Source organism: Hippoglossus stenolepis, chromosome 3 (assembly GCF_022539355.2).
Source record: "Hippoglossus stenolepis isolate QCI-W04-F060 chromosome 3, HSTE1.2, whole genome shotgun sequence".
Classification (NCBI taxonomy): Eukaryota; Metazoa; Chordata; class Actinopteri; order Pleuronectiformes; family Pleuronectidae; genus Hippoglossus; species Hippoglossus stenolepis.
In genome coordinates, this window is record NC_061485.1 from 25,566,617 (window position 1) to 25,581,295 (window position 14,679).

General features: G+C 41.8%; 1 protein-coding gene across 1 annotated transcript in view; it reads right to left on the bottom strand.

Annotated features, from left to right (window-relative positions):
• The window catches only part of cntn3b (contactin 3b), a 56,963-nt gene that overhangs the window by 11,823 nt on the left and 30,461 nt on the right, over window positions 1-14,679 (bottom strand). The window contains exons 6-13 of the mRNA XM_035153144.2: window positions 13,567-13,770; window positions 11,587-11,689; window positions 11,073-11,257; window positions 10,515-10,651; window positions 8,620-8,749; window positions 7,848-7,998; window positions 3,999-4,126; window positions 2,446-2,621 (exon numbers count right to left, since the gene is read on the bottom strand). Of these exons, the coding sequence (XP_035009035.1) occupies window positions 2,446-2,621; window positions 3,999-4,126; window positions 7,848-7,998; window positions 8,620-8,749; window positions 10,515-10,651; window positions 11,073-11,257; window positions 11,587-11,689; window positions 13,567-13,770 (1,214 nt within the window). The remainder of the gene's footprint in view (window positions 1-2,445; window positions 2,622-3,998; window positions 4,127-7,847; window positions 7,999-8,619; window positions 8,750-10,514; window positions 10,652-11,072; window positions 11,258-11,586; window positions 11,690-13,566; window positions 13,771-14,679) is intronic.

Consider the following 14,679-nt stretch of genomic DNA (forward strand, 5'->3'; position numbering starts at 1 on the left):
AAAGTGAAAGACATGCATATTTGAGAATTTAAATACAGTAAATTAAGCTAAATAATGTCCTATAATAACTGGGCAATGTAGTTTTAACCAAATGTTACACAGAAAGGAAAAAAAACTGATCATTGGTTGAGGAGTCTTTTCTTCCATGGATTAATTCACATTTAATCACATTGTGGTGGTGTATTCACAGTACAGATGGTATGCGAGGGGGTGGACTCAGAATAAGCAACAGCGCCCATGTTCATTGTAATGCAGTAACATGTCATCCAGGACAACGGAGTGACTCACTGGAGTTTTCTTGTCGTTGGACAACAATAGAGCGCAACGCTACAGAGGAATAAGCTGTGTCAAGCTTTGAATGGAAAGACAACACAGAGGCTTGAGTCCTCCTGCAGCGGCCGCGGGTTCGGTTCCGACCCGGCCCTTTGCTGTGTGTCTCCCACTGTTCTCTCGCTCCTCATTTCACGCTTACTGTCTGAAAAATATCTTTTTAATGAAAAAGAAAGACAATACTTGTCATGCCGCTTTTCCACTGCAATTTTGAGCTTTTCCCAGACAATTACAGAGGTTTGGTTACCAAAGATGACTTTTAGGATGATTTAACATGCCTTAAATTTTATTTTACAGCACAGTATTTTCTGTGGCATTTGAACATACAAACAGGAGAAATATCAAATGCCAAAGATGACTACAGACATAAAAAGTTCTGTGTGGAACTTGGAACTCCTTCAAAAAGAAAAAGAAACAAAGTTGAGATGAAGTGCAAACTCTGCCAGATGAAGCTATCTAATCTTGAGTCTACCACAGCTATGCCAAGACCTTTAAGGGTTTGCTCTCTACATCTGTGTGTCTCTGTTTGTATTTGTGCACTTAGTACAATAGCAAATGGTTCCTGGTAATTATCGAGTAGTAGTATAAAAGTAGTAACAGTATTTTTTCGTGAAACATCCATCCTCATCACCAACTTTGTCCTTGAAAATGACATATGTACAATGTACCAAGGTAAACAGTGATTTCCAAAGACGCATTAAACTATTCATTCAAACAGAATTATTCAGATCTCATTTTGACTGAGCTTAGGGATCTACCTCCTGAAAGTCACCCCTCGAGTCGGCCTGTCACTAAGCATGTCAGCGGGTGAGAAGGAGTGAGTTGCTTTATAAAGGAGTCACCTGGGGGTTAGCCAGGACTCGCTGCAGTCAAGGCAGATTTCATCACCCCCTCAGTGGCAAGTGGATCATAGCTTCACTCCACAGCAACTGGACAAGAACGCCCGTGGATCTCCAACTCTCTGAAGCTTCTGACAAAGCAGAGTGGAGCTGAATGGCACTTCTATGGAGCCATGGGCTAAAGAGACTCTCCTCCTCCTCTCCCTTTCATCTGCTCTCCTTTCACCTGACAGTTTTTTACGCAGTGTTCGCCATGTCTGATTTCCCCTCCAGTGTCAGCAGCCACCTGGCCGACCTGAGAGCTCGCAACTGAAAGCAAGGCGTTGTGCCTTGGCAAGAAGGAAGTGATGAGGCATATTTGCTTTAATTATGCTAATTCATTCATCAGAGGCTGTTGAGCAGGGGGCTGTTAATCTCTATGGACAGGGGGAACAGTTTCTGTGAAAACTATATCTCATCGTATTCCCAAGCACAGTTCAGTGTCGTTAGTCATTTGCATTCAGATATTATGCCAACCTTTAACATGTGAATGGCACTGATCGGGCTAATGACCTTGGATATGATAAAATACATTATAATATGCAAATATAAAAGACTGAAACTTTATTACGACAAGCTATGAACAAATGGCTTTGCCCTTCATCAAAAGGTACAAATACTCAACAAAGAGTCACCACTTATCATTATTTCAAGACATAAGCATTTCAAATGAACATCTACGGGTGGCGGGCCTGCCCTTGGTGAATGCCAGCCCGCTCATTACTTAATTATTTTGGGGGCTCAAGATTCATAAATAGGTATGCAAATTCAATTATGGCAGAGGGAGATGATAAGAAAATGTTCTCCCTTGAGGTGCGGGAATTAGAAGTTGAAGGGAAGAAAAGTGTAAAGACTTCATTAATGAGGACCGTCCGTATGAATGAAATGGCATTTCACTAATATATTTCTAGGAGTGTAAAACACTGAAGCTCACACAGCTAATTCAAAAACTAAAGATCCCGATTACTGACCGGATAGTGCCATTCATTGAGGGTTTTACAGCATATGAATGAAAGAAATGAAAGATTCTACTTTTTTTGATATAACATTCTGCAGTGAACACAGGGAAACTTTCAAATGGATAAGTCTTGGCATAAATCTCTCTGCTTCGGTATTATCGGTGTCTAAGAAGCCCTCTGCAGGGCAGTAGAGCATACCCTTGCACACCACACAGTATGTCCCAATTAATCCCAGAATAGCCAGAAAGTAGCTGAGTTTAACGCTTGAGATGACTCACCCCGCCCACTCTTTCGAAATGATCGCTGTCTCGCTGGAAGTCGATGAGCTGGCCGTTGAATGCCCACGAGAAAGACACATCCAGCGCTGGATCGCAGGCAATCTGGCAGGGTAGCACGATGCTCTCGCCAACAATAATCTCCATGTTAGTGGGCCTCATGGTGATTCTGGTGGGCTCTGGCCAGACAACAGACGATAGCATGCATGTTAATATCACTGCCACGGGAACCTTTAACACCGCTGTGACCTCTGCAACCGCCATCTCACTCCGACTCACGGCCAAATCAAGGCGCCATCATTAAAATCCCCATGGATGTGTGCTTTTCCTGATTTTTAATAAGCACTTAAATTCCAAACCTGTCCATTAGAAACAATTAATGACATCTCGTCTTCGCAGTTTATGTTCCAGGATCAATTTGGGAGAAAATGTTTAAAACAGGATTACAGAGACGCGAGCACGCTCCCACTTGGAGATGGCGGTGGATTGGAGGCCTCACAGTATGTTGAGTAAAGGTCAAAGTAATTAAATTCTATGCCATTAAATGGTTCAGCTGTCAGTGTACGAGAAGAATAGAAGCTAATGAGAAAAATAAGTCAGGTGGCTACACACACACACACAAATATACACACACTGTAACAGGTAAACCAGAGGGCTGCACGAACATGTTATGTCACTGAATCCACAAATAATGACCTTTAACTAAATCAAGGATAATGTTTTGCTGCTTTGCTGCTATTCTGCATAACATATACCAGCCTTTTTAATTTGATTATAAACTGGGTTATAAATGGATTTTAATGAAGTATACACTGAAGAGCCACAGCATTAATGCTGTTCCTGCAGATCTGTGTATATCCATTGTTTGTTTCAAAAGAGTTTATTCTGAACCATCAGCAGTGTGATTTCCCTTCCAACATCAAACCCAGTTACCTGCTTCAATAGTGATTGGATTGACCGTTTGGTTTAACTGAAAGTAAATTGGTAATTTTCCCATTTTCCAGTCTTCTTCTGCTAAGCTACATAACAAACAACACAGTTTAATTAATCCCAAAGGCAAAAGCCCCCTAAAGAAAAACACAATAAAACACAATTAAAGACTTGCTCAGTTGCATCAAACCTAAAAGTGGAATTTCCGAAAAGAAAAAACATATAACTATACTGAAATATATAAAAGTTAACGTAAATAAACAAATTAATTAGATTGTAGTGTGTGTGTTTTTTAGCTAAGCTCAGTTAGCCCTCTGCCGATGGTCGCGTCACATTTAACATACAGATATGAAAGTGGAGTCTTCTCATTTGCATCTGTAAAATAAATGCATATCACAGTGAGTTTCTTATAATCTGTGAGCAAGTTTCTCATTTTGAATACCTGGAAAACATGAGTGAACAGTTCACAGGCAGCTGGTGAAAGTAAGGTCAGAGGCAAATCTACCATCGTTCTCAGTAAATGCAGTTGAAGAAGACAGAAGAGCTTTGATGGTGTAATGTAAAGTGAGAGGTTAGTGGGATGTGATTTGCTTTAGTAGAAGTTGATGAAGAAGAGCGGCCCTCACCAGTGATGAGCAGCCGCCCAGTGGTGCTTGCTGTCCCAAACTGGTTCTTAGCGATGCAGGTGTAGCTGGCCGCGTCCCGTCTGGTGACATTGGTGATCTTTAATGTTCCGTTGGGAAGCAGAGTAATCCTGAGGGAAGCAGAGCATCTTTTAACTGTACTGACTATAAGACAAAAGAGCTGAGCTTTGCATGCATCCCTCTGTATTCATTGTTTTGTGGTCATATTCAATATCTTCACATTTACCTGCACCAAGGAGGTTTTTTTTTTATCTGTGTTTGTTTATGTGTGTGTTAGTTAGCAGGATTACGCAAAAACCACAGGATAGATTCCCACAAGGGGGAAGGATGCAGTATAGGTCAGGAAAGACCCCATTACATTTTGGTGCAGATCTGGATCAGGGGGTGGATCTCCACATTCTTCTTCACTTTCATCAACATTGTGAGATGAGTGCATTTTTCAACATTTTCGTTAATTTATCAGAGAATAATTCATGGATGGAAAAAATGCATTGAAATCAGGCATTTTTAGAGAAATTGTATTTATGATTGTGTGCCATTTGTTGCAGATACAAATAATAACACCAGGATCTAGTGAATTTAAATGTGGTTTCATAAAGGGACTGTTTGGCCTTGGCGGAGGTATGTGCTCCACTGAGTGCCATTTCTAGTTTTTATTATTCTCCGTGATGCAGTAAGTTTACAGAGTGGAGTTTCTACCAGATTCATGTTCTTCTCAAAAATGTAAAAGCCTCTGAAAAAGCACTTTGACCCGGGTGCTATAAAGCTTTCCTCTAAATCCCAGTAAAATGGGATTCTTTGATGCAGGGTAGCAGCGGGCAGCATGACCCATCACCCCAACTCAGTGGTGAGCTAAACTCACCAACACATTTCTAAATGAGGAAGTATTTTACACACAGCGTCACTGAATAACTCAATGAATAAATGAAATGTGCTGTACGGGCTTTATGTGCTGAAGTCAGAGAGGAAGCTGTGTCATGCTGGGAGGTCACTGACTGACGGGATATCTAATAAAAGCCCAACACATGCTATGATACATAATATAATACAGCACTGCATAAGCACATAGCCCTGTGGCAATATCCCACATCCTCCAAATTTTATGAGAAATAATAATCATGGAATAAACATAATTATAGCTGAATATAATTAAATTGAACAGTAACTAACACTATGCAATGCAGTTGATTTGTACGTGTGTGTTTTATTTGAAAATAGCCATCTTCAGTGAAGAGCATCAGAGTGTGACACACTGATGGTAGGTTGCCCAAGGCAGCTGCACTACTGCGGCCAAAAGTGACAAATAAAGGCAGTGAGTCAGAGGAAGCTCTGAGGTACGATTCACAAATGCGTGCTTCAAAGCAGACATATTCTTGACTTGTGCAAACAGTTGTATTTCTGTATTTTCTGATTCATCCGGGCCGGTTCGAGTTCCTCCACACCAAACTGTGTCTTTGTGGACGAAGGCGTTGTCGTCTTGAAACTGAAAAGGACCTTAACTGTTCGTACAAATGGTTAAAGCAACAACTTTTGCTGAGTCCATGCAATATGGTTTTTGTTGAGAGAAAAAACAAAGCCTATCCATGTGTGTTGAGCTCTGACTGCGTCGTCCCTCTCACTGAACTGGAACACAACTTAACATTTCTTCACAAAGAAATGTGTTGCCCAGTGCAGCACTCATAGAGTTGATTGTAAGGCCTGGTTCATATTGAGGCTGCTCCTCCCCTATAGATCTCTCTGTGCTGACTTTAACAGTTTCTTCATCCTACCGATCAAGTTGCCTTTCGGAACCTATTGCGTTTAGACTGTACAACGATGATTCACATTTAATTACAGCTTCCGTATCAGATCTAATCAATTTATCTTTATTAGCCGCATACATACACACCAGCTTTAAAGATTGCTGTAATTAAATCTCGACCCAGATGTTTTAGCTAATTATGGAACTATGTCTTTCCTCACCATTCAATTTCGTAAAAAAGCCTTGAAAAATCTGTTGAAAACCAGTTATGTAACTAGAAGGGCACTTGGAGAGCACGTACCTCCGCTAAGGCTGACTGGCCACTTTATAATTATATGCATTTACATAAATTGAGATCTGGATCATTATGTGGATCTACAGCAAACTGGGTCTGTTTATAGCTAGCAGCACCCTAAGTAATGTAAGTAAACCCAAAGTAATCCTTTTAGTAATTTAGAATGTTGAAAAACAGATGTCTTTCTGCTGCATTTGATGCCATCAATCATAAGATGTTATTAAACTGATGACTGGAACATGTCATGACTTTAAAGTAACAGCACTAGGGCTGCTTCAATAATCATATTTAGGTCAAACACTGGGAACACTGTTTTCATTGGAGCCACTTTCTGTCAAAGGAATAGTCCAGATTAAAAAAACTGCTGACTGCGAGTTCAGTAGATTATCCAGGTCAACAAGGGACAAGGGGGTGGAGGCAGATATTTCCGAGACTGATATCTAATTACTAATCTAAAGCTCTCTGCATGGATAGACACCACGGAGGGTAATTAGGAACTATGCCTTTCATAATTTAGGTGAAACTACCTTTAAATGATGTGATATTTAGTGACACAAAATGTGAATTCAATTCATTTCCCAAACACTGCTCCAATTTACAGCGTGACTGCATATATGAGAAAACATTCCCCTGCCGGTGTCCCTGTACATCCAGCATTATGCACCTTGAAAGGGTATGTGGGCTTCACATGCACTGTGCTAAATGTCATTCAGCTTGGGAATTTGAACAATTTTCTGCTGCTGCAGCTGCAGCTCCCCATCCTCAGCCGACTAAAGAGAGTCGGTGCTGTTTTGACAAGATGCTCGGCTCGTATTGTTCCCTTTCAGACTTCCTTTTGAATTACCAGCACAGGGAATAATTCAAACAGCACAAAGTTAAGCATTTCTTTAGAACGCTGGGATGTGAGCGTTTGACTTGTTTTTGTTCAGTCTGTCCTGCCTGTGTGTGTGTGTGTGTGTGTGTGTGTGTGTGTGTGTGTGTGTGTGTGTGTGTGTGTGTGTGTGTGCAACAAATTCCAAACGTGCGTGCATGGACTTGCAGCAGGGTTTATTCACCAACCCAGCTTTTCATCGCTCTCCAATCACGTTGATGAAAAGAGTGCAGATGGATTGCTTAAAAGTGTCACTTCTTGCCTCTGATTTTTCTTTTGGATTTCTCCACCATCAATTAGTTGCTCTGTATTTTGTGGAATCTGTTCAGTAGCTCAAATTCAGCTCCTGGTGTATTCAACGAGAAGTCAGACCTAGAAGGACAACAAACCAACTCAAGCACCACTTTCTTCCGCAGTAAGTGGTGCTTGAAGTTTGCTCATTATCTGTGTCATGTCTGCGTTTGGAGTTTTGTGTCTGGTGAGACGTCTCCACTCGCAAATATGCAACAAGGCTTTTGTCTTTGCATCTTCAGTGTTTGCGTGAATCACGTTGTATGTCAAGATAAAGTCGAACATTTAACCTCAGGTTATTACAAGTGCAACAGCCTCGGTTTTACTGCTTTCTAAAAGCAAATCGACTCATCTTCAACAGTGGCTTCATTTGCAAATCTTGTATCTTTGTAAATATTGAATGCATGCAGCGTTGATAAGACCAGTTAGCATCAGAATTCCTCACACCAAGCTCTTTGCACATGAAGGTGCACGGAGTAGTTTAGCCATGTGCAGTTTAAATGATGGCCTTGCTGCCCTTAATTATCCTCATTAAACCTCCATTCTATGCATCTGCACAAATGTCAAATACACTATTCAAACAATTCCGCTCCCAGTGAATGTGAATAAAAGCTGCTTGGACATATATCCTACCTTTCACTTCTCTGCAGGATCTCATTCCCTTTCTTCCACAGGCTAATTGCTGGGGGCGAGGCCTGAGGCCTGCATTCGAGAGTGACTTCGCTGCCTGAGCGAGCTTTTAGCAAGGCCCTCAACGGACTTTTGGAGAAGCTGGGAGGTGAGGCTGTTTGTTGGGGGGGCAGAGAAAGGGTGCGAGATTAAAAAAATATAGGCAACATAAAGCTTTTCAGATCAGACATGCTATTCGGAGATGGACTCCTCTTCAGTGCTCAGTTCAATTTTATCAGAAATGCCCATTGGACCTACCTGCTACCCTTAAACAAAATACACACACTCACACATGCACACACACACACACACACACACAACCTGCAGAGGTGGCAGCCATTATCCATACTCATCATTACATTTTGTCAGCCACCATTTGGACCTAAGTGTCATCGTATGTATCAAGACAGCATTGAATTTCGCATCGAGTCAGTCAGATGGAAGTCATCAAAGCTTTGCAAATAAATCAATACCCCATCTACATGAGAAAGCATGCACAATGCAACAAAGCAAGGCGTTTGTAGTTTCCAAATCAATACGATGAAACGACTGCGAGTAAAATGAGACACTCCATCAGATTCATATTTTTGCTAACGGAGCCCATAGTGACATCAAATGAGGCTGCAGACTGATTGCTGAGGAGCAGGCTCCAGGTTTTTTTTATCTTATCTTAGGAGATGATCAAAAGCACAGACAGATAAGCAGCATAAAAGCACAGCGAGGGAGGCCATCTTACCTAACACCATTAGTTGGGCACTGGAATAAATAATGCCATGTTTGTTTTCAGCCACACACTGATACATCCCAGAGTCTGACACGTTTAGCGCTGCTATAGAAAGGGCCCCGTTTTCGATTTGCACCCGGCCCTGAGGAGGAAAGAGAAACAGTTATGCATATCCATTGCAAGGCCAGTCTATTATGTCCAAAGGCACAGCAGCAATTACTGGTGCACCATGACGGGAGGAGGACAGCAGGAGAGAGAAAAGGAAAAAAAAGCGCAAGGAGCCAAAGTGGCATTGTGGCGTATGTTCAGCTTGGAATGGGGGAAGAGATGAGGGGTGAGGGCGAGCTGAAAAACTGCGAACCTGCATCTTAGATACACAGAGAGGAAGCAATGTTGACAATAACACCAGCAGCAAAAAAAGTGATTTATTCTCTGGGGTTCAGTTGAAAATATAATATAATAAATGGCTTCGATAATTATGTTTTCTGATGATTTTGACCCACTGAGCTAGTTTGAGATCCTTAGTGCCGCAGAGGGAGATGTGGGCTCATCAAAATTGAAAACACTGGTAGGTGGACAGCATTAACTACTTGTGTATTAAAATACGTCCTGAATGTGTCCTGTGACCAGCTGTGAACGGATCTCACTTCCCTGCTCTACAAGCAAAACATCATGACTGTCATTTGTGCTCACAAAGACCAAATTATGTTGTTTTTACGTGTGTCAGAGTGTTGGCGTGAGAAAGAGAGAGAGAGAGAGAGAGAGAGAGAGAGATTTTATCAATTTAAAGTATTAATTATTATGTGGTGGTGGTGGTATTGACATTGTGGCTGTGGCCACAAACAAATAATTGTATGGACACCGAGAAGCGTAAAAATGCATTTGATTCATTTTGAAACTGTAGCGGGTCAAAGGGACGTTAGCTGAGTAGGCGGACCTTCATATACTGTATGGACGAGGACATATTTGTGTTCACACAGCAAAAGGAATGTGGCCACGTGTCCCAGACCACCTCTGACTGTGGTTTCTGTGATAGGATCTCAGGACATATTCAGAACACATTTGAGTGCGTTTAGACCTGAACTTAGCACATGTGATCAAATCGGGACAGATGTTACTACCAGGGTCTGCATGATGGAGAAAAAGGCGAGTTCTCGTGACCTTTTGTCATTCACACAAAGGTGACCACTGAACAATTAGGGTTTATTCCCATCCAACAGCGGAAATTAGCTACAATATAGCTAATGACAGTGTGTCTGTGTCTGTGACCGAACTGTCTCTCTGCAAAAATTACTGGGATTCATATAAATATCTTGTTCAAGTTTAAACATTTATAGCTCAGACAGTTTCCACCGACTTTGTGAAAAATACATGCTGCCTCTAAAATTGTGTCCAAACACTAAATCTTTTGTATTTGTATATATAACCTAGTTAGGAACAAAGTGCATGTTAAAGGCATTAAAATGCACGGAAAACCCATCAGGTCGGCCAGATCACATCTGGAGGTAGACTAGCTTGCACTGTGCCTGGATCTCAACCAGGTTTTAAAAACCATCTGTACAATTGTTCTTGAGGCAAAAAAATAAATCCACCCATCTGTCTCTTCCTGCAAGCTTAAGCAAATCTGGCAAAAGCTACAAGTCGAATCCGAGGCTGGTCAGTCCCTTGCAAAAGTGATTTAAGAATGACTGCAGATTACAATGGTGGGGAGAAGGAACCAAGATAATGTGGCAGATGGATTGGATGTCATCATTCAGATAAAGTTTTCCATCGGGGTGAGATAATGTGGATAATACACACATTCATCTTTACTCATTATGTGTCTCCCCACATACAGTATATTCAGGTCCCTCGTTGTACATTTCACCTGTTTGTACTACAACCAGAAACTGAACAGGTCTTCTTACCTCACCCAGCACCTGCTCCCCATTCTTCAACCAGCTGTAGGACGGTTTAGGCTTTCCATTGGCCTTACACTCCCAGAAGAGGTTTTCCTCGATGGACAAAGCCGTGTCCGTCATTGTCTGGAGCCAGTGAGGTTTAGCTTGAGGGAAATAAAAAGAGATTACCTTTTTAATTACACAGGCAGTGGATTAGTAAAGAGCAGTATCAGAAATCATAATGCTGTTAAAGCAGCCTCGCATTGAATCACCAAAGTTTAAACTTAACAAGTAGGATTAGAAACATAATGAAAAACACAGGTTTGTAAACAGAATTACATATTGACGGGGAGTTAATTGGAAATAATATTAACTCTTTACTTTACAAAGCCATCCTCCATGGCCCATCCTGCAATTTCATGGATTATTATATCTCTCACATTATAGACAAATAGGTTTTCTGTCCAGCAAATGAGATTCAAACTGCTGGTCATATGCACGTTTCCCATCCAAATGTGGAAATCTGTTACAGGAACACATTCATTTCTGCATTCACTCTCATTCAATTTGAAATGCTTCACTAACCATGGAATGAAATACGGCCCCGCGCCGCATTTTTGCCTCGTCGATTCTCTGCCATGCACTCGTACGTCCCCGCGTCTTCCTGCTGGAAATTAGGGATTTCAAGGATGGCGTTTGAATTCTTCATCTTGACTTTGCTGGGGAAAGGGACGCCGCTGGTTCTCCTCCAGCTTATTTCTGGGACGGGGCTACAAAAGAGGAACAAAAAGTTCCCATGACGGCAAATGTCAGTCGTTGTGATCAAAGTGTGATTAAGCACAAAACAAAAAGTTGTTGATGCAAAAGCCCGGGGAATTATTGTTCCCTACGAATCAAACTGCTATTGCTCAGACCTCAGACGCTCTTAAAAAAACTTTGATTTCTGCTCCCTTGTCTTTCCTTGCCCGAGTATGGATTGATGAATCAAAGAATGAGTAATGTTACGCTTTTGCATCCTTAAATCATCTTGAGTAGCACTAATTCATGCATGAATGAGCCTCCAGATTATGTCACATGCACACAATAGCGGCTGACTTACTTTCCCAGAGCGAAGCATTCCAGTTTCACTACCGATTCCTTCGCAGCTGGAACTGAGTCAGGAAAATGAACTTCTATTTTAGGTTCGTATTCACCCATTACTCCTGCAAAAAGGAGACAATAGATGGCAAGCTTTTTACATCAATGATTAACAGCACACATTACACATGCATTGGATCAAAGAGAGAGCAGTAACACAATGGGACAGCTATCACAAAAGTCTTGTGCTGAGCAAAAGTGACCACTGAAGGGCTGGGAGGGGAAATCAGAGGTGGCTTATAAATGATTCAGGGAACACATCAGGGTAAAGTCTTACTGAGCAGAGATTTATCACCTGTGGCAATGTGACTTCATTTATGACTTTATTTATATTCACATCACTAGAAGGGGGTCAAAGACGTTGTAAGATATATTAATATGCCCTTTACTATTACCAACCCAAAGTCTGGCAGCAAGAGCTGACCTGGGGTCCTGTGCATGTTTACAGATTTAAAAGTCACGGAAGACTTTGAAAAGCTTTGATCAGTCTGAGCATCAGTGAGTGTGCGGAACGTGCAGAATATGAAAATTGCATCTCCTTGAACAAAATATATCATCTAAATGCTTAGGTCGGACATTTTTGTGACATTTTCCGTAGGCATGTTTCTGATTGACTGATACATCACAATTCAAACTCTCACTTCACTCATGAAAGCGCTGACATTTTTACGTTTTATGCTTCCTTTGCCGGAAGACGGACAAAAGGGATTATTCACAACCTGGTAACCCCGAAGGTGCTCTGAGGAATGTGATGTGACACATCGATGACGTTTCCCGCAAATGTTAAATCACACATTTTTCAGGGCATAGTTAAGTAAAAGAAAGAGTTGGTTTAAAAAGTTGATTTTCAATCTTTTTCTTCAACAGAATTTTAAAGATGTGAGGCAGACTCGACCATCTTGTTGAAATATAATCAGTGAAACTCTGTTCAAAGAACTGTGATAAATAGAAACTCTTTTGATATGAGGTCGATTTTGAAGAGAGAGCAATTTTCAGATTAGAAGTAGCAACTTTATTTGTGCAGAAAACTCCATAATAATAATTCTTTGAGATGAGCAATAAACAGAAAAATTGAGTCTCAAACATTGTCCTGTCAAAATGCTTTCGGAATGCTTCAGTCTTTGCTTGGCCAAAAATTGTTCAATGGAAGAGGTAACACCACTTATAACTTTGTGAGGACAATTTTAAGCATAGACCCTACAAAGTGAAGACATTTTTGGAAAGTGAGGACATTTTGGCCAGTCCTCACTTCTTCAAAGGTCTGTTTGAAGGTTAAGACTTGGTTTTAGGATTAGGTTTAGGGTTAGGCATTTTGTTTGGGTGGTTAGGGTTAGGGGGTTAGGGGCTGGGGAATCCATTATGCCAATGAGTGTCCTAACTAAGACAGAAGTACACACTTTTTTGTGTGTGTGTGTGTGTGTGTGCGTGTGTGTGTGCGTGTGTGTGTGTGTGTGTGTGTGTGTGTGTGTGTGTGTGTGTGTGTGTGTGTGTGTTTGTGTGCGTTGGTGCAAATAAGACAGTCGAGAGAGGAGTAAGGAGGGGCTGAATGAATCAATGAGTTGTGCACAGATCCACTATGAATAAAGATTTTACCCAAATTAGAAATCATTATGTTGTGGTCAGTGTTTATATCGTGGCCACAAACAAATCAACCTATGGTCACTGAGAGCCATAAATACACGATTGATTCTGACATCAGCTGGGTAGGGCGGCCCCCTCATATGTGGCGAGTGTGGCCACATGCGTCCCAAACCACCTCCCAATGTGTTTTGAGGATTATTTCCAATACCTCTGTATTACTTTCTTTAAAAGAGTAATGGTGAATGATATTAAGCTAAAACACAGCATAGGTTACTGTTGGCTCTACAAACAAAGCCAAAACATTAGTGGATAGTAGGATGAACCAGTGGGTAATGGTGTAAAGATTCCCTGTGGCATTTACCATCACTTCTGAGGACCAGGGGTGTTGGAGAGCTGAGCACCTTCTCCCTCGTGACGGTGTTGTTCACCACACAGGTGTAGTTCCCAACATCTGAGGGCTCCACTTTAGTGATGTACAGACTCCCAGTCTCCTGAGAGATGAACCGACGACTGTCTTGTTGGACAAAGAACGGGTATTCGTTGAAGATCCATGCAAATGCCAGCTCTGGAAAGGATAACAGAACAATTTTATTGCAGTGCTGATCTACCATCACTGCTCATTCACTGACAGATTCCATTAACTTCAGACTTGAATTCACCGTAAGGTCAAGACCTTACAGGGTTATAGAGAGAAACCCAGCAGACAATTCAGCACATACTTGGCTTTGTCTGTGTCGTCTCTGTGGCTCGGATAGCTGGACCAAAAAGAAACCGACTTATGTGTGGCCTAAAAATGTTAGCATGCCATTTTCCTTCACTTATCTCAGTTTCCTTGGTAAGTGATACCAAGACATGGCAAGTGTAATAGTTATCAGTGCAGAATAAAAGGGAGACTTAAGGAAAGGGAGCGAAACAAAATGGATTACAGTGCGTCAGTGGCCCTCCCCTGACACATGGCCTCCTTTTTCCTGGGTCCCTGAGTGACTTAGTTCATGGGAGGCACGAGTGGAGGAAGGGATAGACAGATTGATGTACGGAAGTAGGAATATATTGTCATGCCCTTTTGCAAGTAGCAGGTCTACCATAAGAAAGGAGAGACCTGCCATGATGAATTACCATGTCATTTTGAGAAGTGCACGCTTCGCAGACTTGCAAGACTGAGGAGATGCGCCGTATAATCTTCCACTTTGGTGGTGAGGGGCTCGGAGTCAAAAGGTGTATGCAGTAACTGTCAAGCTTATCCGATGCCCCCCAAGGGAGCAAGCCTCTCTGCCTCGGCTGGGATCAAGCGTCCGAGCTCGGTGCAGCGACGCAGATACAAAGCTCATTCTGATTAGGCAAGCCGGAGCTACATAGTTCAGACTCAGCATAACCTCCATCTCAACTGTAATGCGAAGTGATAGAATTATTGTAAATGAATGGCTTTTATGAAACACAAAAAGGGACTGACGTGGCACAAAAAGGCCCTTTGAGT